This window comes from Camelus dromedarius, chromosome 24 (genome assembly GCF_036321535.1).
Source record: "Camelus dromedarius isolate mCamDro1 chromosome 24, mCamDro1.pat, whole genome shotgun sequence".
NCBI lineage: Eukaryota > Metazoa > Chordata > Mammalia > Artiodactyla > Camelidae > Camelus > Camelus dromedarius.
The window spans coordinates 30,375,572-30,400,718 of NC_087459.1; the positions used below are offsets into that span (position 1 = coordinate 30,375,572).

The 25,147-nt window shown below is 46.2% G+C and overlaps 3 protein-coding genes across 8 annotated transcripts in view; 2 read left to right on the forward strand and 1 right to left on the reverse strand.

Annotated features, from left to right (window-relative positions):
- On the forward strand, positions 1-9,047 carry AIMP2 (aminoacyl tRNA synthetase complex interacting multifunctional protein 2). 3 transcript variants are annotated; one of them, XR_010377719.1, is made up of 5 exons: positions 1-259; positions 3,514-3,720; positions 5,380-5,611; positions 6,459-6,908; positions 7,016-9,047. XR_010377719.1 is itself a non-coding variant. In XM_010992205.3 (4 exons), the coding sequence occupies exons 1-4, from the start codon at positions 125-127 to the stop codon at positions 6,845-6,847; spliced, it is 963 nt and encodes a 320-aa protein (XP_010990507.1). In that variant the 5' UTR covers positions 1-124; the 3' UTR covers positions 6,848-6,985. The 3 variants fall into 3 exon arrangements, 2 of the variants coding, with proteins under 2 accessions (XP_010990507.1, XP_010990508.1); XM_010992205.3 differs by lacking the exon at positions 7,016-9,047 and having other exon boundaries at positions 6,459-6,985; XM_010992206.3 differs by lacking the exon at positions 7,016-9,047 and having other exon boundaries at positions 1-139; positions 6,459-6,985.
- EIF2AK1 (eukaryotic translation initiation factor 2 alpha kinase 1) overlaps positions 6,982-25,147 on the reverse strand; it is a 26,217-nt gene continuing 8,051 nt past the window's right edge. For 2 of the 4 annotated variants that reach the window (XM_031433299.2, XM_031433297.2), the window contains exons 4-15: positions 24,838-24,875; positions 23,998-24,097; positions 23,276-23,356; positions 22,556-22,655; positions 21,937-21,994; positions 21,298-21,622; positions 19,980-20,091; positions 17,398-17,498; positions 11,762-11,876; positions 11,270-11,352; positions 10,048-10,281; positions 6,982-7,944 (exon numbers count right to left, since the gene is read on the reverse strand). In XM_031433299.2, the coding sequence (XP_031289159.1) occupies positions 7,795-7,944; positions 10,048-10,281; positions 11,270-11,352; positions 11,762-11,876; positions 17,398-17,498; positions 19,980-20,091; positions 21,298-21,622; positions 21,937-21,994; positions 22,556-22,655; positions 23,276-23,356; positions 23,998-24,097; positions 24,838-24,875 (1,497 nt within the window). In that variant the 3' untranslated portion in view covers positions 6,982-7,794. Of the gene's footprint in view, positions 7,945-10,047; positions 10,282-11,269; positions 11,353-11,761; positions 11,877-17,397; positions 17,499-19,979; positions 20,092-21,297; positions 21,623-21,936; positions 21,998-22,555; positions 22,656-23,275; positions 23,357-23,997; positions 24,098-24,837; positions 24,876-25,147 lie in introns of all 4 variants that reach the window. The other 2 variants (XM_031433298.2, XM_031433296.2) reach the window with 1 other exon arrangement.
- Positions 11,866-16,841, forward strand: ANKRD61 (ankyrin repeat domain 61). Its single transcript, XM_010992207.3, has 3 exons — positions 11,866-13,043; positions 13,947-14,044; positions 15,780-16,841. Exons 1-3 carry the CDS (start codon positions 12,828-12,830, stop codon positions 16,723-16,725), a joined length of 1,260 nt encoding a protein of 419 aa, XP_010990509.2. The 5' UTR covers positions 11,866-12,827; the 3' UTR covers positions 16,726-16,841.

A 25,147-nucleotide genomic window follows, 5' to 3' on the forward strand; every position in this document is an offset into this window, starting at 1 on the left:
AACTGCGCTTTCCGGAACGCCCTTAGCCTTCTTGGGAAGGTAGCGGCCGCAGTCTGTCGTGGAGTTGGACGGTTTCTGAGCGTTCGTGTCCTTACCCGCCATCTCCCTTCCTTTGGTTCCCACGATGCCGATGTACCAGGTAAAGCCCTATCACGAGGGCGGTGCATCTCTCCGTGTAGAGCTTCCCACCTGCATGTACCAGCTTCCCAACGTGCACGGCAAGACCAGTAGTCCTGCGCCAGCCGCGGGCCACGTGCAGGTAGGAGCGCGCAGCCCCCGCTCTACCCCCCCCACCAGCTCACTGCGCAGGCGCCAAGGTCCCGTTCCCACTGCCGGCGGTCCGGTGCGCAGGCGCCCTGGCTCTGCTGTGGCCCCGCCCCGCCTCCCTCTTGCTCGGTGCGCAGGCGCTGCGGCTGTGGCCCGTTTGGTTAGGGGACTAGGGGCTTGGGTCCTTCCAGGCCTGGGCTGTGGGACCCGAACAGTCTCGAACCAGCCGTGGGGACTGGGCCCGATTGCCTGCCCCACTCGAGTTTCACGTGCCCGCCGGCCTCCTAGTGTCCGTAACTTTTATTTATTAAAAGATCTCTCCATCTTATATCTGTTTTCTTTTTCGCTTATGACAACTTAAACTTTACCACGAAATTTTACCCACAGAAAAGCGAATAGCACGTAAATGCTGGTTTTGACGGATTGTAAAGTAAATCACAGAGTCACCATCGCTCAGATTAATACGTTGTTAGCGCCCCACTTAAAGCTCCCCTCTAAGTTCCCGACTTCCGTGGTCCTTATGTCCTGCGTTTCTCTTATTTTGTCACTTAAACCATGTAGTCTTGGTGGAAGTGGAAGCATGCAGTTTGTGCCCCGCCGTGTGTGGCTGCCTCTTCTAAACATCATGACTTTAAGAATTGCTTTGCTGCATGAAAAAATGAAGCATTCGTCCTCTCTGTGGTCGTCTCCTTCGCAAGACTGTTCCCCCCTGGCTTCATCCGTCCCACTGCTCACGGGCTAGTTTTCCATTTTAGGCTGTTATGAATAATTCCGCAGTGAATATTCCTGTACATGAGCAGGCATAGGGTACATACTAAGGAAAGGGATTGCTGGCTCAGTAGACTGATTTGTCTTCAACTGGACTAAATTGCATTCCAAAGTAGTCATACCGGTTTACGCCCTTTCACAAGCAGTGTATGCGAATTTCTGATGCTGGCACCCTCCCCCAGGGTGGTGATTGTACAGTGGCTTCCTAATGTAGTTTTAGTTCAGATCGCCCAGCCTTGTAAATCAGTTGAGCATCTTTTCATGTTTATTGGGCATTTTCAGTGCATCTTTTCTAAATTACCTGCTCAGCTTCACTTTTTTATAAATGGCAAATACACATCTTAGTTTTCCAGCCAGGGAGACCTTCTGTCCGTTATGACTGAAGATGAGTGAATAGGTAAAAGCTTTATCTTAAGAGTTTTCTGCCTCGATTGGAAGGGAGGCGGTCAATTTAGTTTGAAACAGAATGACACAACTGTCACCTCACTGCAGAGCTAAGGCAGAAATGCAGGCATGGTCCATTGTCCCTCAACTGGAACAGAAAAGGAAAGCCCAGAGTGGGGAGCATCACATCTCTCTTGAAACCAAGTCCTTTTTTCTTTCTTTCTTTCTTTTTTCTTTTCTTTTTTTTTTTTTTTGGAGTTGGCTACCTAACTTCCTTTGGGCAGTTAACTGTGAACCTGTAACTGAGAAGTCACACAGTCCCTCTTCCCTAGCAGATGCCAGCAATATGGATAGATCATTAGAAATGGAGCATATCCAGGGGAAATGAGAGCAACATAATCTGCTTACAAATAAATTCATGTAAAGTTAAACAAATGGATAAACATAACATGCCAGGTCATAGTCTAGCCTGAGCAAGGAAAACAGGCCAGCGCTAGAGGGTGTGATGTGTAAAGCACACGCTGAGCATTTCTGCGTTCCTCAGGCTTACTTCCGGTCGGCGCCTGAAGGTTTTCACTGGCACACTGAACTCTTTATTCTTTGTTCCACCCAGACAGTAGTCACTTTGCCTTTCTTTGCTGTTCGATCTTCAACAAGGCAAGTAGGCAAGGGGAGGTGGGAGAGAGGGACCGAGCTCCACGGGAAACAGGCAGTAACCAGCCGGGCGGGGTGGGGGTGAGGGGTGGCAGAGCAAGGGAGCCCAGTGAGGAGAAGCCCCTGTGGCGGGGGGGGGGGGGGGCTGTGGGCTTTAGGCCCCAAAGGACAGCACGGCCAGTGCGCGGAGTGTGGCGGCGAACGAGGAGAGAGAAGGTAGCCAGGGGACCAGTCACACACACTAGTTATCAAGCCTGGTTGGGGGCTTTGCTCTTTAGCCTGAGAGGTGGTCTTGACCTCTGACTGCCACCTTAGGGATGGACTGGAGGGGTAGGCCAGAATGGGTGCCAGGTGGAAGCAGGCCAGGGGAAGAATGGTGTCTTGGACTCGGGCGGTGACCGTGGAGGGACACTTAGAAGCCAGTGGATTGCAGTTGACAGCAGCTGGTGATGAATGGGTTCTGCGGCAGAGGGCGGTATTAGCGGTGACAAGGGGAGGAACAGATGCTCCTTAAGCTTACCAGCAAACAGGTGTGAACACACGCTCTTCCTACACACTCTGTATCATGAGTGCATATTTATAATAAACTCAAGGTCACGGTCTTATGGATCCTTCTGACCAGTTCTGAGCATCTTACTCATGCTTGATGTATTCTTTGCTCCATTCAGATGGATTACCTTTCGTGAGAGCTCATGAGTCTGGAAGTAGGTTGTATATTGTGACTATTGGGAGGTTTCTTGTCATTCCTTTTTAAAGTCTGTAGAAATTTGAGATTTATTCCTTAGCATTTATAATTGGTTATTTATTGTGTACCAGTCCACTATACCAGGCAAGAAGGATGCAAAGATTACAGTAAACAAAGGATGTATTTCCTATTTGTAGAGATACGCATTTCAGCAGTGAAAAAGTTCAAGACGATTCTAAGATGGGAGAGTGCTAGTACTGCCTAGAAAAGGATTTGGGGAACTGATCATTTTACCCCCGTGAACATACTTCCAAACCAAAGGACACTTTTTTTTTTAACCTATGTGTGCGCCCTTTTCCCTTCCATTAGTATAAATTATTGATTACATTCTCATTGCCCACCTCCATCTTTTTCTAATCATTTATGTAAAGTATTTTGAACTAGTTTGATATAAAGAACAATTTGTGTTCATTTTCTAGCCTTCTCTGTTCTTGAAGACTAAACTACCTAGGAGTCATACAATTTCAAAGTGGCTTTCAGTCACAGTGTATTTTGTTTGTTTTATAGCGCTTGGGGGTTGATTTGCAGGACCCATTGGATGGGGGACAATGAGATGATTCCGCTACTTCATTTTTACATCTTCTAGAAGATGGGGGTTGATGAACTCAGGGAACTAAGTAGAAGACAAGTGGTCAGATTTCAGCAGAGTGCTCTGACAGAAGAGGCAGTGAACATCTCAATATCTGTTTGTTCAGGAGGAGTCTGACCCGTCGCTTCGAGCCCTTGAGTCCTGCCAAGATGACATTTTAAAACGTCTGTATGAATTGAAAGCTGCAGTTGATGGTCTCTCCAAGATGATTCAGACGCCAGATGCGGACTTGGATGTCACCGACATCATCCAAGCCGATGAGCCCACTGCTTTCTCCACCAATGCAGTGGACTTAAATTCCATGCTCGGAAAGGTACGTTCATTGGGAAAGCTAAGGGCCATCGGTGTGCTGAGTGGGGGTCGTTAGTGCCACAGAACCATGAGGAAAGCCTTCGTTTTCCAGTTTTCATAGGTGGTGAAAAAACGTTTTTTTGTTTTTTCATTCCTCTAAATGATCATGCCTTTGCACAAAACAGATTGATGAGCTTTGAGTAAAGCCAGTCAACCTCTAATGCAGTTTCTTGATTTCTCAGACCCAGCAGAGAACAGGGAGGCTCCTTAGGCAAAGAAGGGAGTCAAGAGTCACAGATTCCTCACCCCCACCCCCGGCAGCCTCCAAGCCCTGGAGTAACAGACCTTGGGTCTTCTGCTCAGTGCTTCCCAGAGGTGCAACAGAGTCAACCCTGACTCTTTTGAGAGCAGCCCAAATTTCAGAGCTTTGGCTGCCCAGGCACAAAAATCCCCCTAATCCTTTTGGCATTTGTTGCTAAAAGCCAGTCATGGTCTCCTCCTTCAGACGTATTTTGCTTACAGACAGTTTGCTGTATTAAAATTTGGTTGTCCCAGCCACCTTTAACATCAGACTACAGATTTCAGCTAATTTAGAGCACAGTCTGATATGCAAAGAGAGAAAGTCTTGTTACAAGTGGTATTTATTTGAGGCTGCAAAAGGGTTTGTCCCAGGAACCCCTGCTGGCACCCTTCCCTAGAACTGGTGATAGAAATGGTCCTGCCACGTGGAGGCAGTATTGCAGCATCCTGCCCAGGGCTCAGTTTTGGTATCGTCAGTACCTCTGCACTCGTGTGTTCCTGTATCATCCAGGACGGGTTTACATGCACCCGGGGCCCAGGGAGACCCAACCCAGCCAGTCCCCCAGGGAGCCAGTCGGCACAGTGGGCGAGTGGGTAAGCACAGCTGTGCGGGGTGTCTCAGGGTGCTGGGAAGGCCTCCCAGCGCACACAGGGCTTAAGATGAATTTTGATACCTCGGAAGGCGCAGCGTCAGGTAACACGATGCGTTCAGAGAACCACAGAGCATCCAGCATCGCTCCAGTCAAGGGTGTCGGTCGGGGTGGCAAGACTAGAGGCCAGGTCGGGGCAGGCTGGGGACAAGATGCCAAGGAGCTTGGCCGTTGCTCTATTATATGAGTTCCTTGGTCATGAAGAGAGATTGTACAGACTTAAAGTCTGCGTCTGAAAAGGCACTTTAGTTAACACCTCGTTTTTTAGACCCTCCCTGGGCCAGGACCTTTTTCCAGGGGCCCTTCGTTGACAGGTAACTCAAATTGCTGTCAAAACTGTATCCTGTCAGATGTTGGAAAGATTTAGTAACTGGAGTAATTGCACGGGTTATTTTTTTAACTTAGGGACAAACAGAAGTGTCCTTCCTAACGCGCTGCACTCCTTTGATGATAAAGTCAGCTCTCCTTTGTTGGCAGCGGGCAATGCAGAGGTGAAGGGGTCAGGGTCGGCTCGGATCCCAGCCCCACTTCTGAGCTGAGGGCACCAGGAATCCTCTCCCTCCCCAGCACCCACGTCCTCAGCTGGAAGGTGGGATGACAGTCATACTTCCTGGAGCGAGTTGAAGGTTCAGGGAGCCAAGCCTGGTTAGGCTCTAAGAATAGCACCTGGTCCAGCAGCAGTGCCCATTTGCCGCTGATGTAACCTCCTCGGTTGGGGTTTGCTCCCCCAGGACTACGGGGCGCTGAAAGACATCGTGATCAACGCGAACCCCACCTCACCACCCCTCTCCCTGCTCGTGCTGCACCGGCTGCTCTGTGACCACTACAGGGTCCTGTCCACGGTGCACACGCACTCGGCAGTCGAGGGTGTGCCAGCAAACCTCCTCAGGTGCTTCGGCGAGCAGACAAAGCAGCAGCCCCGCCATGAGTATCAGCTGGGCTTTACTCTGATTTGGAAGAACGGTAAGTGGATGGGACCAGCGCACCAGGGTTTTAACCGGAGGCAGCCCGGGGCGGGGACAGGGACATCCTCCAGCTCTAGGGGCTCTTCAGCTGTTTGCTGTCAGGTCAGGTTTTCTCGGTCCAGAAAGCTTTGGTGGGGAGAGGTCAACAAGAGGGACAGGTGCATCTTGACCCAGAGATGCTCTCCTTCCTCTGGGAAGCCCAGGGTCGCAACTGAGCACAGTTTTAGGGGTGATCCCGTCTCACCAGCCAGAGCAGGGGAGGAACGGCTGTCACAGCCATCTTGCCCTCACAATCCAAAACCTGTCGCTATGGGGACACTGACGTTATCTTTTAATGGACGTTCTCCATTAAAGGATGGCAGGGTATCTTTCATTCATTATCCCACTGGTGTCTGCCTCTCCCGGGGTAATTCATACAGAGGGAAGTGAGTCAGCACCCTCTATCCAGGAAGGCCTTAACTGCCCTCAGCCTCACGTCAAGAGACCTGCTGGGGCAGGAGGTCCTGGCCTGGAGCCGGGTCTCCTGGGGTCCAGTCCCCATCCTCCAAATTCTTAGGGCACAGGGGTTGGAATAGATGGTCGGAGATTCCTTCTAGCTTGAAAAGTGTCCTAACCAAATACCAGAAAGGGTTCCTTTTTTTTTAACAGATAGCTTGCACTCTTTAAAGTTTAAACCTTGAAGAGTAACCTTTTGGAGACAGTCTAGAAATACGATTTTCTTGAAGACATGCTCTCCCTCGCCGCCAGGTCACGACTGATGGGGACTCGCCTTTGCACGTCCTACCGCTCTGTACCACACCCCGCCCCCGTGCCATTCTGGCTGACGGTGCTTCTCTCCCTTTCAGTGCCGAAGACGCAGATGAAATTCAGTGTCCAGACGATGTGTCCCGTCGAAGGAGAAGGGAACGTCGCACGCTTCCTGTTCTCCCTGTTTGGCCAGAAGCACGATGCTGTAAATTTAACCCTCATCGACAGCTGGGTAGATACAGCGATTTTTCAGCTCAAAGACGGGAGCAGTAAAGAAAAAGCCGCTGTGTTCCGCGCCATGAACTCCGCTCTCGGGAAGAGCCCCTGGCTGGTGGGGGACGAGCTCACGGTGGCAGACGTCGTGCTGTGGTCCGTGCTCCGGCAGACGAGAGGCTGCGGGGCGCCAGCACCAGCCAACGTGCAGAGGTGGATGAGGGCCTGTGAGAACCTGGCCCCTTTCAACACCGCCCTGCGGCTCCTTCAGTGAATCCCTCACTGATTTAAAGGGCTTCCATTTGAAGAATGGTGCTGTTCCGTGCCTATTACTGGTAAAGGGACTTGTCCTAAAATCAAAGTCTTTATTTAAGCTAGTTGTCAAGTATCAATAAAAGCATCATAGAATTAATCTGTGGTTTTCCTTTTATTTAAAATCCAGCAACACCGTGTGCAGTGTACTGTGACAACTGCCAGCTACGTGGCAGGCACACTGGGATACAAACAGGAACGTGTGACGTCACTGCCTCTGGGGAATGCGGATGGTGGGGAACCGAGTCTGTGCTGAAGGAGGAAGCACCGCGGGGGCAAAAGCGGAGACACTGCTGGTGGAGCTGCTTCGAGATCATTTTGGGGACAAAGGAGCACAAAGCTTTGAAAGGGCCTGGGCCTGGGATGATGCCAAGGTGAAGGCAAAGACGACAGAAAGAGGCTGGGTGCTGTGCCCGTGCAGAGACGAGGGGCAGCAGACACTTCAGAGCCAGTGGCCTTCTGGTAATGGGCTCGGGCCGCAGTGGGGATGGAAGAGTTGTTAGGGAGACAGGCAGTGTCCCAGCTGGAACAGTCCAGCTGGTGCACACACCTGGGCAGTGATGGGTCTCTGCGGTAGAACCTTATAGAGGACTTTATGGTCAGTAGGCAGAGCTCCAAAGAGCCCACGATTTTAGAGACTGGCTAGATGGCAAGAGTAAAGTAGGAGGTCCGGGAAGGGAGCTGGTAGGACAGGAGAGGAGCAGGAGCAGAACGGGTTCCATCTAGTGTGGCCTCGAGTTCAGAATGCCAGCCTTGAAGAGCTACTGCAGGAAAAAGCAGCGGGGTACTTTCACAACCTCACCTTAATAAGGCTTACTAAACACAGGTAAGTATCAGACCATCTATACCCTAACAGAGATTGAAAATTTACATTCCAGTTGACTAGAGAGTTTCAGTCCGCTTTCATACTTATAGAGGCTGCTGAGGTGAGACACCGACCCCCTCATCCTTCCCGTCATCCCTAACCCCTCTGTCCCGAGACAGGAGGCTCAGCTGCTGCTTTAGTTCCTTGATTTCTTTTTCTTGCTCTAGTATCTTCATCTGTAGGGTGAGGTTCACCTGCAAAGAGAGAAAATTTTAAGCTCCATGAAAATGTCTTCCTCCCTGACTTTTAAACACGCAGGCCTGCCTCGCTCTGCACAGCTCCGCTACGTGTGGGTTCCAGTGTTCCCGGTTTGTTACATATCACCCAGCACAGGGTCGAGTGTCAGTTACCAAGGGACAGTGACAGTAATTCCATTAGTCCTTCAGGCCGTAAAATGCTACGTGAATAGCCATGCATGTCACAACCGGGGACAGCCCCACGCTTCTTTCACTTTCGCTGGGGGTGGTCACTGAGCACGTGTTAGTGGTGCACACAGGCAACATCTCCCAGGATAAACCCACATGACCCTGTAGACAAATGGATCATCGCGGGGGACTTGGCCCACGGAGATCAAAGTGCAGCAAAGTAATGAAAAGTTGCGGTGATGCTGCGAGTGAAAACCAAATCGAACATGAACAGTGTTAACAGCTGAAACAGCTGATCCTGGGAATGCTGACCCCGCCACCAGCGGACAGACTTGAAGACGTCTTCTCAACATAAACAGGAAAAAGATAAAGATATCCCAGAAAAAACGCCACATTAAAAGAACCCTTAGACACAGATCACAACACCCAAAGTGCCAAGGATAAAATGCCGGAAACAGACCCAAACTTAGGAGTAGGATGAGTCACCAGGGCACAGAAAAGACACCCCTCCGTGCCCTACGTTACGAGACAGATGCAGGCAGGCACCTTTCAAACTACTCTTGAAACACTTGAATTCTCAATTATAGTTTTGTAACTTTTCACTTCCGCATACATCTGTAACTGACAATAAAGACTTCTAATGTTTTGACAAACGCTTTTAGAGGTCATGGGACAGCTGTAACTTTTCCCATTGATTATGAAGACCGCTCGGCGTGCCCTGAGCTCTGCATGGTCATTTTTACAGTCCAGCACCACCGTGCAAAGCAAGGGCGCCTGTCTCTGCAAAGTTCTCCGTACAGGTTATGTGCAGGTGATTTTATAAATAATTCTACAAGACAGGAGAAATTCTTACCCCTACTACCAAATAACTATGGTCTCTAATAGCTGTCTTTGCAAGGAGCTAAAAAATTCTCTCCCTGTGAGGCAATAAACTTAATAACCACATATGCTGTTTTCAAAGACTCAGCGTAGAGCCCTACACCCCCACCTGTGTACCATTCAGTCTAGGAAATTTCACTGTTCGACTTGAAAGCAAATTAGCCTTAAACAGAAAGACAAATCAACTGAATAGCTGTAAGTGGTACCCAAACCAGCGTGCCTCAGAGCCACTTGGAGGGGCTGTGAAAGCACAGAGAGTGGCCCCTTCTCACCCAGATTTCTCTATTAATAGGTCAGGGTGGGGGCGAGCCTGAGAATTCCATCATATCCCAGGTGATTTTACGCTGCTGGTCAGGAGATTACACTGAAACCAGTGCCTTCATGCAGTGCTGCTCAATCACTGTGTACACCCCATGGAGATCTGTTAAGATGCAGCTCTGGGCTGGAGCCCGGCAGCCTGTGTTTCCAAACAGCTCCAGGTAAGGCTCAGGCTGCTGGTCTGGGGACCCATTCTGGGCAACAAAGCACGAGAGAATCTGTGACTTCATCTCTGAATCAAGCTTTTGTACATCTTAGAAAGTTTCTGTTTCTAGCAGGGAGGAGGAAGGGGAGGGGCTGCCAGGGGCACCACCTCACAGGACAGAAAACCAGACTCACAACTCAGAGCTGAGATCCGAGGCTGATGAAGGCGGTCTCAGCCACAGTCGCTCCATCTCCCCTAGAGGATCACTGCTGTCCTGTATCCGTTGGTGTGGGGCCCATTTTACTAGTAGATACTTTGTAATAAAGGCCATATACCACAGCTGGAAAGGAAAGCTGAAACTTTCTGCTGCAGCATGAAGCCCATACTCCTAGATTGACCGCTGGCAGTGTCCTCCTGCACTTGGACTATGATGCCAAGTGTGCCACTGGGAACTCTGAGAATGGGTTTAAATACTGTTTCCATAAACCTGATTCTAAGCGCAACCGGTTTGCGTGAAATAGCATTCACAACTGGAACCAATTCGATTTTAAGCTTCATGTTTTCCCCAGTATTAAAAAAGGCTTACATACATTTCCAGAATTTTGGAAAAGTTCGCTTTGCAGCAGCTGAACGGCAGACGGCCTCTGGGCTGAGTTCTTTCTCGTTAAGTGCTGGATGTACTTGGCTTGTACAGGACACATTTTACCGAGGGAGTCAGGGATCTGGCCAGTTCTCAAGCCTGTTAAAACTTTTGCTCGCTCCATTTCTGTTCCAAACGGCTGGAAGAGCTCCAACAGAATCACACCCAAGCTGTACATATCCGACTGGAAAAGGGGGGAAGCGGCCATTTAGTAGGGAAATACACAGTCAAGTGATGTTTCCATCTCCCCATACCTTCCTCTCAAAAGCGAGAGGATTTCCTTCAACAGAGGGAATGCAGTGGGCTGGCTTGTCCCTCACAGCGGCCGGTGTCCGCCAGCCAGAGCCGTTGCCCTGACTGCCAGGTGACTGGACTCACCATCCTCACCTCTGATTCCACAAGGGGCATCCATGGGCCGGGCTCGAGGCAGGGACGATCCCCATACAACCCTGAAGTCGGGGCTTGGCCCAGCCCGAGAGAGCTGGGACCCGCACGGGGTGGAGCCAGCTACAGGGGTCACGAGTATGACCTACGCCAGTCCCAGCTCTGCCTCTGCTCAGAGTTAAGCATTCTTGGGGAAGTTTAGGGAACTCTGCATAAAATCTGATCCTCTTCCTAAAAATAGTCTTTTAGGAAGGCCTTTACCAGGTAGGAGTTCAGAAGCAGCCACAGTTTTTCTGGCAGCTCTTTCCTAAGCACTAAAAAGCTGAATGATTCATCAAAAGGAAGAAAATGTTCTGAGCATTTACTCTCACATTTCTTCAAGGAGCAAAGCAGATTAAAACTTTTCAGTATCTTCATTCCACTTCAGAGGGAGTGTCACCCTTGCCTGAGGCATTTATTTACCTAAACTTGAAAGCAAAGACTGAAAACAGATTTCTGGGACTCCTAGCTTCCTCAAGGGAAAGTAGTATTTTAAAAGGAAAGCTCATTGGGAAGTTATCTGTGACACCCACGGATTCAGACACAGTGATGTAGCCTAAAAAAAGCAACGCAGTCAGATTCATCTGAGAAGTGAGGCCTCATCTTACGGCAGTTTGATGTCAGAGATGACCGACCATGACTCGGGTATCTCCAAAATCTCCCCTACGTGGGAACTTGCACAGCCCTTCCTGTACTTTCTGTTACTTCTGGCTGCAGGGCAAGTCCACCAAGTGGGCAACAACCATTACCTTGGCATCATACTCGGATCCTTCCAGCTGCTCGGGTGATGCGTACAGACAAGTGCCCACTCTGGAGGTATGCATTGGTGTCCCTGTAATTTGGAAAGCCAGACATGAAGCCCTGCAAGGTGAGCCCTGTCCACGTGGAGAGCCCTGGCTCTGAGCAGGGCACTGCAGCTCCTAAGGGAAGGACAGCTGTTGTTTTTAAATCTCACCTTTGCTATGATGTCTTCATGATTCTTGGTGGGGAGGGTGTAGCTCAGTGGTAGAGCACATGCTTAGCATGCACGAGGTCCTGGGTTCAACCCCCAGCACCTCCATTAAAAATAAGTAAATAAATAAATAAATTTAATCATCCTCCCCCAAAAAGTTTTTTAAAATAAAATAGTTGGACAAAAAAAAATTTTTTTTAAGTCTTTATGATTCTCTTTAAATATGGCCAGTGTTCAACCATGGCTTTTTTTAACGCAGAAACAAAATCTACAACCAACATAAACTTACTCTTCCCATTTCTGCTGCTCCAGTCTGTGTTCTTCTGTATGATGTCTGCGCAGGCCAGGCCGAAGTCTCCTATTTTTACTTGCTGATCAGGGCCATGAAGAAAAATATTTCTGGGCTGGAAACAAACAGAACAAGTCAACTCCTTGGTGTTCTAAAACACACAGTAAAAATGTGGGGCAGTGAAGAGTTTTCAACTTAGGAGCAAGTAGCCTCCCACAAATTAAAAGTCAGAGCAGTGGTTCTCAAACTCAGCTGCACGTTAACTTATCACTGGAGGAACTTTAAAAACTCAGCGTCCAACCCATTCCCCAGACCAATTAAATCAGATATTCCTGTGGGTGGATACAGGCATCAATATTATTTAAAAGTCCCCAGTTTATCCCACGGACGTAGATCGCGCTAGTATATAAATGCTCCTCAGGACCTCAGAATCACCAGAGAAGCTTTTGAAAACTACTATTTTTTTTTCACAGCTCCCAGGTGATTCTTACTTGTTAGCCACGGTCAGGAACAACCAGATCACACTCTACAGGTATATATAAGTTTCGCTCTATTTAAGCAACGATCAGACTCAAAACATCTCCCAATGGAACTATTCCTTTACCAGCGAGAAAACACACCTATACTGGGGGGGGGGGAGGGTTCCACTAACAACTAAAAAAAATTTAGGTTAAATGTGAGGTTTTCTTAATTTAAATGTAATAACTTACATGTTTTATTTGAACACATAAATTCCTCTGTTTTAGCTTTGTCAGGTTTTTTTAACTACAGCTGAATGGGAAGAAAAAACAAACAATCTTACAGGTAAGATGATACTCTGGGTATTTTTGGGGGGACTGAGTAGAAAGTCCTGAGAACTGTGCTGTATCTGGCACCACACTCATGACACAGAAACACGTGAGAAAGTCTGGCTCTGATACAAAAATGAATCGTGTTCATGGATACGATTCTCAACAATTCTAGCCTAGTTCTAGAACCACACTGAAAGAATCACAGAGACTGAAAGTGCCCTTCTCTGTAACAAGTTTCCCCTGAATTCCTGAGTCCTTGCACGAACTTTTAACTCATGGGAAACATAACCAAGAGAGGCAGCAGGGAGCTGGGCGCTGATGGTGCCAGGTCCCCAGAAGAGGGCCCACCTGCGGGACTTCACACCAAACTCTATGAGGCCATCATGAGGGAAGACTGCGCCGCAATCCAGGACCTCCTGAGAAGCCACCCCGTCAACCAGCCCATGACCACGCTGGCCACCTCCACCAGCTGCAGGTTACCACTGAACCAGGTACCCTCTTTTTCTGCTCAGTCACTTTTAGAGGCTTCAGAAGGGATGCCCCCTAATTCTTAAGGACTCGCGACACCTCCTGGCGGCCCGAGGCTGGACAGGACACCCCGGCACACTGCACACCCGGGTGGTGTTCTTGTAAGTCTGCGACGCCCCCCTCATCAGCACACGTGAACTGGTGTGAGCAGAGACTAGAGCTTGTGTGGCTGGAAGGACATCAGTGTCACCCTCTCAAACATACCCATGGTATTGTTGTCTGTGTGACCGAATTATTTTTCCCCTTTTTTACATATACTTTTTCACTTTCTAAATCTTTATACAATAATTATTTACCTTTATAATTCAATTTTTTTCCCAAAAAGTCACCCTCTGCCCTTATCCTGCAGTCATGCTGTAAAGGCCACTACGTATGTATTTTAAGAACTCACATAACAGCTCTGCTGATCATAGACAGAACATAAGCGGCATTAACTCTGAAACTGTGAAAATGCAGGTTTCACTACTGATACTATGACTTTGGCAAAGGCTTCAAAAACACAAAGCCTAACTGTCAATGACCCTGGGGGTTAATTTAAGGACTAAGGGACTTAATAGCTGCTACCTTTAATTTTATACAACGAGCTCTTCACAAGAGTCAACTTACGAAGTTTTAAGTTATATGTGCTGCCATGGTAAATCTGCATTTATGTAAAACACAAATTTTATCATACAAAATTGACTGGCTTGGGGTCATTTAAAACAGGCAAAAGAAAAGGAAAATTTCACAGCACAGACCAGAAAAAAAACTGAACCAAGGAGATATGAAATACAATTATTTCCTTTGAAATAGCAAGCTAACAGAATTTTTATTTCTAACTACGTTGGGCTACTTGTAACGTATTTTGATTTCCTCCCCCTCCGAAGGAGATGGAGTCTGTCATCCCCATTCACCTGGCTGCCAAGTACCGCAGGGCACAAAGCTTGCTCTGTTTGTTAGAGCACAATGCTGACCCCGAAGTTAGGTAAGTTAACCCAACACCTGACCATTTTTAAACACGACTTCGATGTTACTTTTCCTTCCTACTACTTCCTACACGTCTGGACTCATCCATTTTCCATGGGTCATGGACTACCAGTTATCATGTTCCCAATAAACCAGTATCTTTACTAACTAGATGAGGTCCTCTGAAAACCTGGAAATCATGCAAGAACACAAATCCATCACCTCACTTAAAGCATCGTGGGTATCAAGCACTCAGCAACGGTGTTGTGGAAAATGAAGTCCTGGTCACAGCCCCCAGGGAGTTTAACAACCTAAGTTAGATATGAAAAACAAGAAAATGCAAACAGCCAACAGATTTTCTTGTTTTCTACCCTCCACTAGACAGGACGCTTCACGAAAGAAGTGTACCTTGCTCCCCAATGTATCCTACTGCCTGATCTAAGACTGACACTTCCTAAGTGCCCGATGAATCCCAGATGAATGAATGGAAGAATTACGCGGTATAAAAACAGACAGCATTAAAAGAAAATCAAGGGGAGGGTATAGCTCAGTGGTAGAGTGCATGCCTAGCATGCACAAGGTCCTAGGTTCAATCCCCAGTCCCTCCATTAAAAAACAAATAAATAAATAAACCTAATTACCATCCCTCATAAAAAACTTTTTGAAAAAAAGAAAAGAAAATCAAGCCCCAAATCCTTACCACATTCCAGAAGGGCCCACCCGACCTGTCTTGCTCTCACCTCCGGCCTGCCCCTCTGTCCTGCACACCCCACCCCAGCTCTGCAGCTCCTCACGGCCCTTCTACGACTGAACCCTCCCCTCCAGCCCCTCCTCCAGGGATCCTCAGGATACCCTTCCCACCCTTCCCACCACAGGCCGCCCTGGGGGAGGCCCCCCTCCCCTTCTAGGACTTTGCCCCTCCCCCCCATGTCACTTAGACCTTTACGTTGGATGCTTACAAATGTGGCCGCGAGCTCTGCAAGGGGGGGGCCCCTGCTGCTTCACCTCGTCCCCAGCCCAGGGCCTTACCCCCGATAAACAGGTGAACTCAAAATCATCTTCTCACTTCAGTGGAGCGGTCAGATGTTCATCATAAACCTGCCCTTTCCTCTACCAAAATCAAGGAATTTGGGATGCAATCCTGAGGGATTCCAGTAAGGGTGATGGGGACCAGGCTGTTAAACCCTCATTCTGCCTGGGCTGGAGCAGGGATGGAAAACAGACTGGCCTCCCTAACTTGAGATTCAAGCCCTGTCTCTCTCTCACACACACACACACACACACACACTCGAGCGTGCGAAGATGTCAGGGGGAGGAGCAAATGCAGCACCCCCGAGAACTGGGTCAAAGGGCGTGGCAGCCCCTTCCAGCTCGCGTCAGTGGTAATCCCAGGTCACACGCGAGTCCACACAATTTTACTGAATGACTAACTCAGCACAGCACCATGTGAGACACTGGGACAAAAATAACTGAAATGCAGCCTTGGAGAGGCTGCCATCCTTGCAGGAGTCACAAAGCTGACACGAGCCACTATAGGAGGCTGGACCCCTCCACACTGGGATGCATACCGTGGTCCCCCCAAACGCTGTGAGACCCCGAGAAATGACACAGCAACACAGAGTTTCAAACATTTCTTTAAAGTAATTAAGGGGGGTTTCTTTAAATAAATCTTGCCTTCTTATAAGCATTAGTTCTTCGTGTAAAGCCACCCCCACTGAGAATGTAGTGTGATCTGTGATCACTGCCTGTTGCAGGGACACAAGAGGGCTCACCACACTCCACCTGATGCTCCTGCACTGGCCAATTGCGTCCACCACATGGACCAAGCCGGGGAACCGAATCCAAAGGATCCTGACAGACATCCAGAGCAACGCGGTCCTGTGCCTCCGCATTCTGTGTGAGCACGGAGCTCAGGTGAATGCTCGCACCGGGAACAGCAACAGGCAGTCCCCGCTCCACCTGGCCACCACCTACGGGACCCACCTAGTTCTCTCCATCCTGGCCCAAAATGGCGCCCAGGTCAATGCCCTCAATGACTCCGGCATGACCCCCCTTCACATGGCCGCAGAAACCCTGAATGAGGAGATGCTGGATATGCTCATCGCCTGTGGGGCCAATGTGAACTGTGCCATCCCATCCACAGGGAGCACGGCCCTGAAGCTGGCAGTGTGCATGGCCTCAGGCAAGGCTGGCCGGATGCTGGCAGCCGATGTGAGCTGCATCCGCCTGCTGCTACTTCACGGAGCTGAGGTCAACGCCCAGGACCGCGAAGGTGAAACCGCCATCCACGAGGCTTGTTTTGGAGGCAGAGAGGCAATAATCAACCTCTTGCTCGAATTTGAAGCAGATGTTAACGTGTTAACCAGAAACGGAGAGTCCCCGCTCTACATGTACCTGCAGCGCAGCTCCAACCTAACAGACACGGCCCTTCTTGCCCGGCTACTGTCCCGCTCTTATCCCCTGAGACTGACCAATAACCAAGGAGTTCTACCTGCGGGAATCACGCTTCCAGAATTCCACCCCCTAAGGGAAACCCTAATAAAGTTATCTCAAAAACCCTTATCCCTACAGGACATTTGTAAAAGAAACATCCAAAATATTTATGGTGAGAAGTACAAACAACTCTTGAAGAAGCATCTGCCAGTGAAGATCTGGAATTCTGTGTACAGTTATTATGACTTAGCTTGCCTCTTGAAATAAGATCTCCAATTTCACAGTGCCCCAGAACTTCCGGAACTCGCACTGCATCTCTGGCTAGACATCGACCCAGAAAATACCGAACCTGATACGTCTCAGATGTACAAACTACTGGTTCTTGAACCTTTTTCAAAAAATAAAATGATTTGTACATTGACCCTTTCTTCCTAAATATTCTTTTAAATGCATTTCCCATGATTTAATTTTTTACCAAAAAGTAAGCGATTTAAAACCCCAGCCACAGACGTAAATGTATCTTCTCTTTCTTGATAGTCTTTTATAAAAATTAGGATAGTCTTAAATTTTTAAAACAGCTGAAAAAAATTTCCCATGTTAAATTTTCTTTAAGTGGGTAATTACAGAAATAGATTTTACCTCTAAGGTTGACATAATATGAGTATTTTTGTCAGCATTAAATACATTTAGCATCATCCATTACGTTAGTGCTCAGAGCACACTTACCCCCTGAAAACAGCTAGAATTGCCAACTGCCCAAAGATTACTCCTTTTAAATTCAATCTAAGTTTTCACATTCTGGACCTACAGAGCAAAGATTTATATAAAAGTAACGATAATCTCCAAAGTAAATGAACTAGCGTATATAATCTCAACGAATTTAATTCAACGAACCAACAGCAAGTCAGCCCTGAGACTGACTCAATCTCCCTCACTTACCTTCAGATCTCTGTGAACAATTCCCATGTTATGTATGTAAAATACACCTTCCACCAATTCTTGAAAAATTTTTGTTGCAACACTGGCCATAACATAAGGACCTTAAAGTAAAAACAAGGAGTTTTAGTTCTCTAATATTTTTTCATTCATTACATTAACATCAAAATGCAATGAATGCAGTTTTAAATCCATTAAAATCTGATACCTACACAACATTCAGATTTTCAACACAGTCAATACTCCAAAATGGTTTCAAAACTAGAAATTAGCAGGGAGGGCTCCTCGGCAAACGAAGAAGTCATCACAAACTAGCTCCCGGCAGTTGATGGACTCATGTCACCAGGAAGAGAGGATGTCACTCAGGGCCCCTGTATCAACTGCTTTGTAACCAATTCTCAGGCATCAGGTGGCTGGATTAAACTACATTTAGGTCCCCTTCAACCCCTGACATCCTGGAGTTTAATGCTAATAAATCTGGTGTCCTGGCCCACTGTGGATTAAAGATATTATTATGAATAACAGAATGAGAAAAAAAGGTAAATTATATTAGCACAAGGAGTGAGCTTCCATCACCTGGAAAATCTAGAATGCCACATTTTCCAAAAATAAGTGACAAATGAAGTATATGGGGGAAAAGTAAGTGAAGTAATTCATCTATTAATATGATGACATCATATGGGAACTTAGAGGATGGAGAGGTCTTGTAAGACTAAAAAATTGATCAAGAAAAAATATTGGAGTCTTCTAGCCATGTAAGTTTAGTAACATAATAAAATTTAACGGATCCTCTCTATTCATTAAAAATCATAAACCTATTGTTTACTTTCAAGTACAAAAACACTATATGCTCCCTTCTCCTTCCTGAATGAGCCTCCTTCGTTATAGAGCTCAAACCTCCTCCACACCCCCCTTTCACACGATCTAGCATGTAATTCAGGGACCTGAAGTACTCAAGACAGAGAACTATGAGAGTGTGTGTGTGTGAAACCAATGGTTCACTCCAAATACCTCTACCATGGCTCCCCCTCACACTGAAGTGAGCACTTTGTCTACAATGCGAGGAGGGCTTTTTGACGTTCGTAACTATTCAGAATAAATCCCTTCCTTTGCTCTGTCTTCAATATGCTTCTCACTGCAACCCACCTAACACATGCCAACACGGAGGGTTCAGTAACCACACACAGACGCGATCCAGTGACGACGGTTTCTACTCAGCCCTACATCCCTTACAGGTACTGCTTCAACCCTCACGATAACCCCATACGATGGGGATGACCCAGACTTCACAGGTGAGGAACAGACTGAGAGCAGTGAACTGACTTGCCCAAAACCATACAGCAGTTGGGTCCTAGAGCCACGACTCGAACCCAGGTCTCCCACTCAGGGGGTTGTTGGGGTCCGTGGCAGAGCATGTGCTTAGCACGCACAAGGTCCTGGGTTGAATAAATGAGTAAATTAACCTAATTACTTGCCCCCCTCCAAAACAAAACAACCCCCCCAAACAAAGAAACAAAAAAAGATATAAAAACTATTAAAAAATCTAATAAAATCTTTTCTAAAAGGGTGGTACCTGGGGCCACACCAGTAATTTTCATACAATTGGGTCTTGGATGGGGCTCAGCCTTTGGTATTCTGTGTTGTGTGTGAAAGTCCTCTTATTAATTCTAGTACTGATCCAAATCCACCATTTAATTCAGATTTCCCTAGCTTTTACCTAATGTCCTTTTTCTGTTCCGAGAGTCCATACAGGATATCACATTACATTTAGGTGTCCTGCCTCTTGAGGGTCCTGCGATCTGTGACAGGTTCTCAGACTTTTCCTGTTTATGAAGACCTTGACAGTTCTGAGAAGTACTGGTCAGCTGTTTGTAGAATGTTCCTCAACTGGGATTGGTCTGATGCTTTTCTCATGACAAGACTGGGGTTAGGGGTTTTGGGGAGGAAGCCCACAGAAATCCAGTGTCCGTCTTGTCCCCCCTCATCAAGGGCACGGACTATCGACCTCAGTTACTACGGCTCACGTCCACCCTGATCACTAGCTGAGAGGGTGTTTGCCAGGCTTCTTCCATTGCAAAGTTACCCTTTTTTATCCACATCAACTTTAAGAACTAGTGTTACATATTGTACAAATATTAACCTAAGAGACTATTTCCAGAGGGTATCATATCACTGCAGGGGAGGGAGAGGGGTCTATATCTTGAGGGAGACAAACTTGACCACACTCCCTTCTATAAGGGTTTCTTTAAAGTTTTCTTCTTCTAAAAGTACCATATTTTCAGGTTAAAAAATTAAAATAAAAAATTTAGATTTTTCCTTAAAAAAATTTTTAAGACCTTTTCTACCCCAAATCATTAACATAAATTCTAGCATATTACTACTTAAATATCAACAAACTGCACCTATGACTGTGAACAGTAACTTCCAAACACTTACTTGTTTTTAAAAACACTGAAATAAGCATGATTGGGGGGGGTGGTTTCAAAACTGATTTTTCTCCCCCTACCTAAAGCACCTGGAGGCAGAAGGCAGCAGATCTGACTGCACTTCCCGGCCCAGCACTTGAACACCCACATGGTACTTACACGCAGACTCGTCCACACTCTGCCGGCCCCGGACATTTCTCTCCGTGATCCAGTCCCACAGCGAGAGCTCGCACAGCTGCATCTGGATGTGCAGCATCAGGTGGTACTGCGCCTAGGGGGCGACACACCATGGCTCCACCTGTGCACCATGCACTCAGTTATTCAGTCAACAAACCTCCCTTGCCTACTCTAGCCCAAGGACTGGGCTAAGTGCTGGGGACAGGGAGGACAGACACAGGCCGGCCCAAGAAGCCCAAAGTCTAGGGAAGGAGATGGACAAGTAAAGCAATGCTTGGCGTGGTGTGTCACGGTCCAAGTTGGCCCCCCTGGGGTCAGGAAGGTGTCGACTGGACGAAGCTCTCGATCGTGACAGAGGCTGAGGGCCTGAAACCGCTTAGTCGGCTCCCAAGATAAAGAGTTTTTAAAGCTAAGATAAAGCATCAGACCAGCTGTATGGTACTGTCCTACTCTGTACACCCCAGAGTACATACACATGGCTGGCCTCACGTCGTACATAACTAATAAATCGTCCAAGAAAAAGGTAAGCAAAAGTTAAGCTCAGTGTAGCCCATTCAGGAAAATTTTCCCAATGTATCATAGAGAAATGAAACAATTCTGATGAAAAGTCCCTCAAACTCAACCCCTTACATTCAGGGGAACCTGCTCAAAGGTTTGTGTTTCATAGAAAGTATGCACATATCCCTGGACAACCAGAATGAACCCTACGTGCAGACACAGGTGCACATACAGTTCTGTGATCCCAACACAGCAGAGTATGTGTAGACCCTGTTAATGTTTGAGTTTCAATGCTAATACTCAGTAACGGTGAGAGTACGTGGCAGTCTCGCCAGCACATGAGTGTAGTCCTAATTAGTGTAATCCATACCCTGAAAGCTGACCTGGTAGTCCCACTAGGACTCTTTCCTAAAGTCATGTTCCAAAATACAGAAAATCTTCCTGCATAAATACATTTTCATAACATGATGCTAACATACCACAGAAACAGTACATGCAAGATGTTTCCAATGCCAAGGTACATATATGAGACTGTCCAGAGGAAGGGCCCAGCCAGGGAGGTCAGAAAAGAATTAGCAGGAGTTAAATGGGTGAAGCAGGGAAGACCAAACACAAAGGCCAGGTGTCAGGAGGGAACATGGAGGGGAGAGACTCCACCCGAGGGCAGGAGAGCCAGAACAGAGACAGAGGAGGGCCAGGAGGGAAGCCAGTTCAGGAAGGGGAACAGCCGTGTCTAACCACAGTCCTCTGCACTGTTATTACGGGGAAACAGCAAGTCAGCAGGTTCTGGAAAGCAATCTACCTCTGTCTGCCCCAACAAGTTTAAGTTTTCTTCAGAAGACTCAGTGGAGAAGAAATTCTCTTCCACATCTGAATTATGTCTGAGCGGCAGGGGATGCCCAGCCATTGATCTGGAAGACCCGTCAACCAAGCCTTTTTCTTGGAGCTCAGGGGACGATTCAAATTCAGTGGCATCTCTTGTAACTAAATTGGTGGTGTAATGCACCAATCTGTTATTCTGATTCTCGACACCAGCTTCACCTAAGGATTTTCCTTCTTCTGGGGTGAATTCGGCAAAGATAACGGATGAGCTGTTACTTTCATCACTTTTAACATCATAGTGATCTCTAGGGGGAAAAAAACAGTAAAGATAAAAAATCAGTGTTAAAAAAGATCAACCATACCTCAATTGCTCCTTCAAGGCTGTCTGAATCTTACTGGTAAACTGAAAAAAAATTACAGCATATCTATCATGGCACAGCACTTCCTTAAAAATACTGACCAGAAATATCTGAGAAAGAAAATAATTTAACATTTTGTAATGAAAATGAGCAAAAAGTGTGAAATGCTCCTGAGCTTCCAGCAGCAAAAGGCGAAGGCGACGAGCGCAGGCGGCAGGAGGGAGGGTCTAGTGTGTGAAAGGGCACCCCAGCCCACGCACCTGGGGTCCTCCCGGTCGGAGATCACCTCCAGAGATGGCAACTGAATAGAAATTCTATCTGCTGAACAAAAACAAAAGAAAATGTTCAAGCAGCCCAGTTTTCTAATTTACAGCCAAAAGCAGAGCTAAAATATATAAATAATACCAAGTGAGGCTACAAGTTAAAAATGTCCCAACCTTCTGGCAACATGCAATACAACGAGCTTATTCCAATGACGGGAACATTTTAGGAATGAAAAAAACCGAGCTGTTCAACTATACAAGGGCTCAGAGAACTTTCTGCACAGGATCTGACAGGAAATATTTCAGGTTTTGTGGGGACTCTGCAACTACTTCACTCTGGCTGTAGCAGAAAAGCAGCCAAAGGGAGCACACAGGAATAAGCCTGTGTTCTAAGAATCGTACTTCCTGACATTGAGATTGGAATTTCACAAAATCTTTACAAAATATTCTTCTTTTGATTCCTTTTAACTTTTTAAAAATGTCAAAAAACATTCTCAGCTTGTGGGATGCACAAAAAAAAAAAAAACCAAACCAAAAAGAAAAACCAGGGGAAGGCCAGACATGGCCCACAGGCCAAAGTCTGCCAAGCCTTCAACTGTACCATCAAACCACGTACCTTGCCTTTGGGCCACGTGAACATGCTCTATCCAAGCAGTGTGATAGCCTACGATATTAGGATGCTGAAGCCCGGCCAGCACCTTAACCTCCCGTAGCACCTATGGAAGAAAACATACTTAGAGCTGGATTTACTGACAAACTTGTTAAATGTTCATGGTGTCGGGGGGAGGGTATAGCTCAAGTGGTAGAGTGCATGCTTCACATGCAGGAGGTTCTGAGTTGAATCCCCAGTACCTCCTCTAAAAATAAATAAAATAAACCTAATTACCCCCCCAAAAAAAACTAATAATTAAAAAAGCATTTTTTTAAGCCATTCTTGGCACTGTCACTTCAAGGGTGGGAGACAGAAGTGGCTTAGAGGACTAGGTCATTTACCCAGGACCACAGAGCATGTCAGGGAGAAGACTGGGACCTGAACTGAGCTCCTGTTTTTTTCATAACAAGCTTGTTACATATTGTATATGAATCATTCACTTAAAAAATTAATTGCCCCAGCAACAACCCTGAAATGTGGTCAATCTGAAGTGCCTATAAAAAAAATAGCTCAAATAAAAATTTAGCCTTGATGTTTATTCTACTGTAATCCATTCTTAGTAAACTACAATCCATACTACCCAATATTTGCCAAATATATATACATACACACACACATACACCCCTCTTTCAAAAGGACCCAATACTTAATTATTCAAAATAAGTAAAATTTTAAAAATCGTACCTTCATACAATCTGTTTTAGTTGCACCTTTAATCAGTATTTTTTTAATTGCATAATACTGACCATCTAATTTATTCCTGACCTAAAAGGGCAGAGAAAAAGACAGAGTATATTGTGCCATTAATTCCAACTGAATAAGGGAAGTTTTTTTAACCTGACCTCAGATAATCCAAACTAGCCAGAGATAAAATTAAGCTAAGGTGGCGGCAGGGAGTGGGGGTGTAGCTCACTGGTAGAGCACACCCTTACCGTGCACAAGGTGCTGGGTTCAATCCCCGGTACCTCCATTAAATTAAGAAAAAAAAAAATAAGCTAAAGACATGCGTCCTCTTTACTACGCTCAGGGAAGTCAGTTAGACTAAAAGGTCTTCAAACTGTATTGAAAGTCCAACTCCTAGAAGTTCCGGGTCTAAAGAACGCGAATGTTAGCAAAAAGGCCATGTGCAAAACGCAGTAGCACAACTTTTTCAGCAATACATTTCTAATAAAAACTAACCATAGAACAAAAACTCAGAGTTTCCCGAATCCACCCACATCACCAACACGGTTAGGAAAAAATTAACACCTGCCCACTTGCCTGTAAATGACAAATCTTAATAAAAAGTAAATACGTATGATTTAGAGGGATCTTCCCTGTAAGTACTTTAAATAATCATCATGAAAACTACTTCTGCAAATACACTGTTTAGAGCCGCAGGTCAACACAAGGACGTGGAAAACCACCTTGTACACTCTTCCATATCCACCTTTTCCTAAGATGGCCAGCTCTTCAAATTCATTTAAATAACGTGAAGTTTGTGCTTCAAAGGCTACGTCCCGCGACCTGAAAGTTGAACACAATCAGTCGATACCAAACACGAGAGAACCAAAATATTCCAAGGTAGACCATGTTGACTCTGTGACTAACCTGCCAAGCCTCGTTTATTACTGAGCTGGGATCATTTGGAAAGGATGAGCTACAATGAAATGTTTCCCTTCTCTATGAAGAAAACGTGTGAAAATAAACAAACTGATGGTGTAATAAAGAGAGCAAAGACATCACCGATCTAATGGTAAGTACTTTACCGTAATTAGTATTCCAATTAGAAACTATTATTAATGTTTTAAAGCAGGAATCCGAAGGACGACAGGGAGTTGTTGATTAGTTGAGATCAGTGATAAATTTACTTCAATTTTTTGATGATCCAGACCAGTTATAGATTTTAAACTAGCATTTCCTACATACAGTGGAAATTCAGTGGGTGTCCTCCTGATAGACTGAATGTCAGTGCTCTGAATGAAGGGTGAGGCTTATGGAATCCATACAGAATTGGGCAGGGGTCAAAGAGGAAAGAATGAAAAATACAGTACACCTTACAAATTTTAATTTTCATAAACTACCCGAACCACATTATTTTTTAACCCCAATACTAATTTCTGATTAATTCAGAATTAAGAACTCAAGATTTCTTTTGGATAGTTTACTCCTTGCACAGTCCAAAAAGTATTCAACACTTCAATAAAAAGTAAGAATTAAAAAGAAAAAGAATTTAAAAAAAAATTTTTTAAGTACCTAACACATACCTGATCTTCTGGATATGAGAATTATCCTCACAAGGACCCTAAAATCAAAAAGTTATTTTTAAAAAGCATTTTGAAGGTTTCATGGAATATAGACTCTATCACAATTCAGTGTCACATTAATAGTCCCAAATACTCAAACTAACATTAAAAAAAAAAAAACCCTATCCAATGGCTTTTTCAATATTACTTAAGAGTTTGGAATTGAAGATATTTCTCTCTTAACGAAATGATCACTAGTGAAAAGCTATGTTCTTGCCATCCAAGGACAAAGCTGAGATTTACCAAGGAGCGCCATCAGCAAACACGGCTG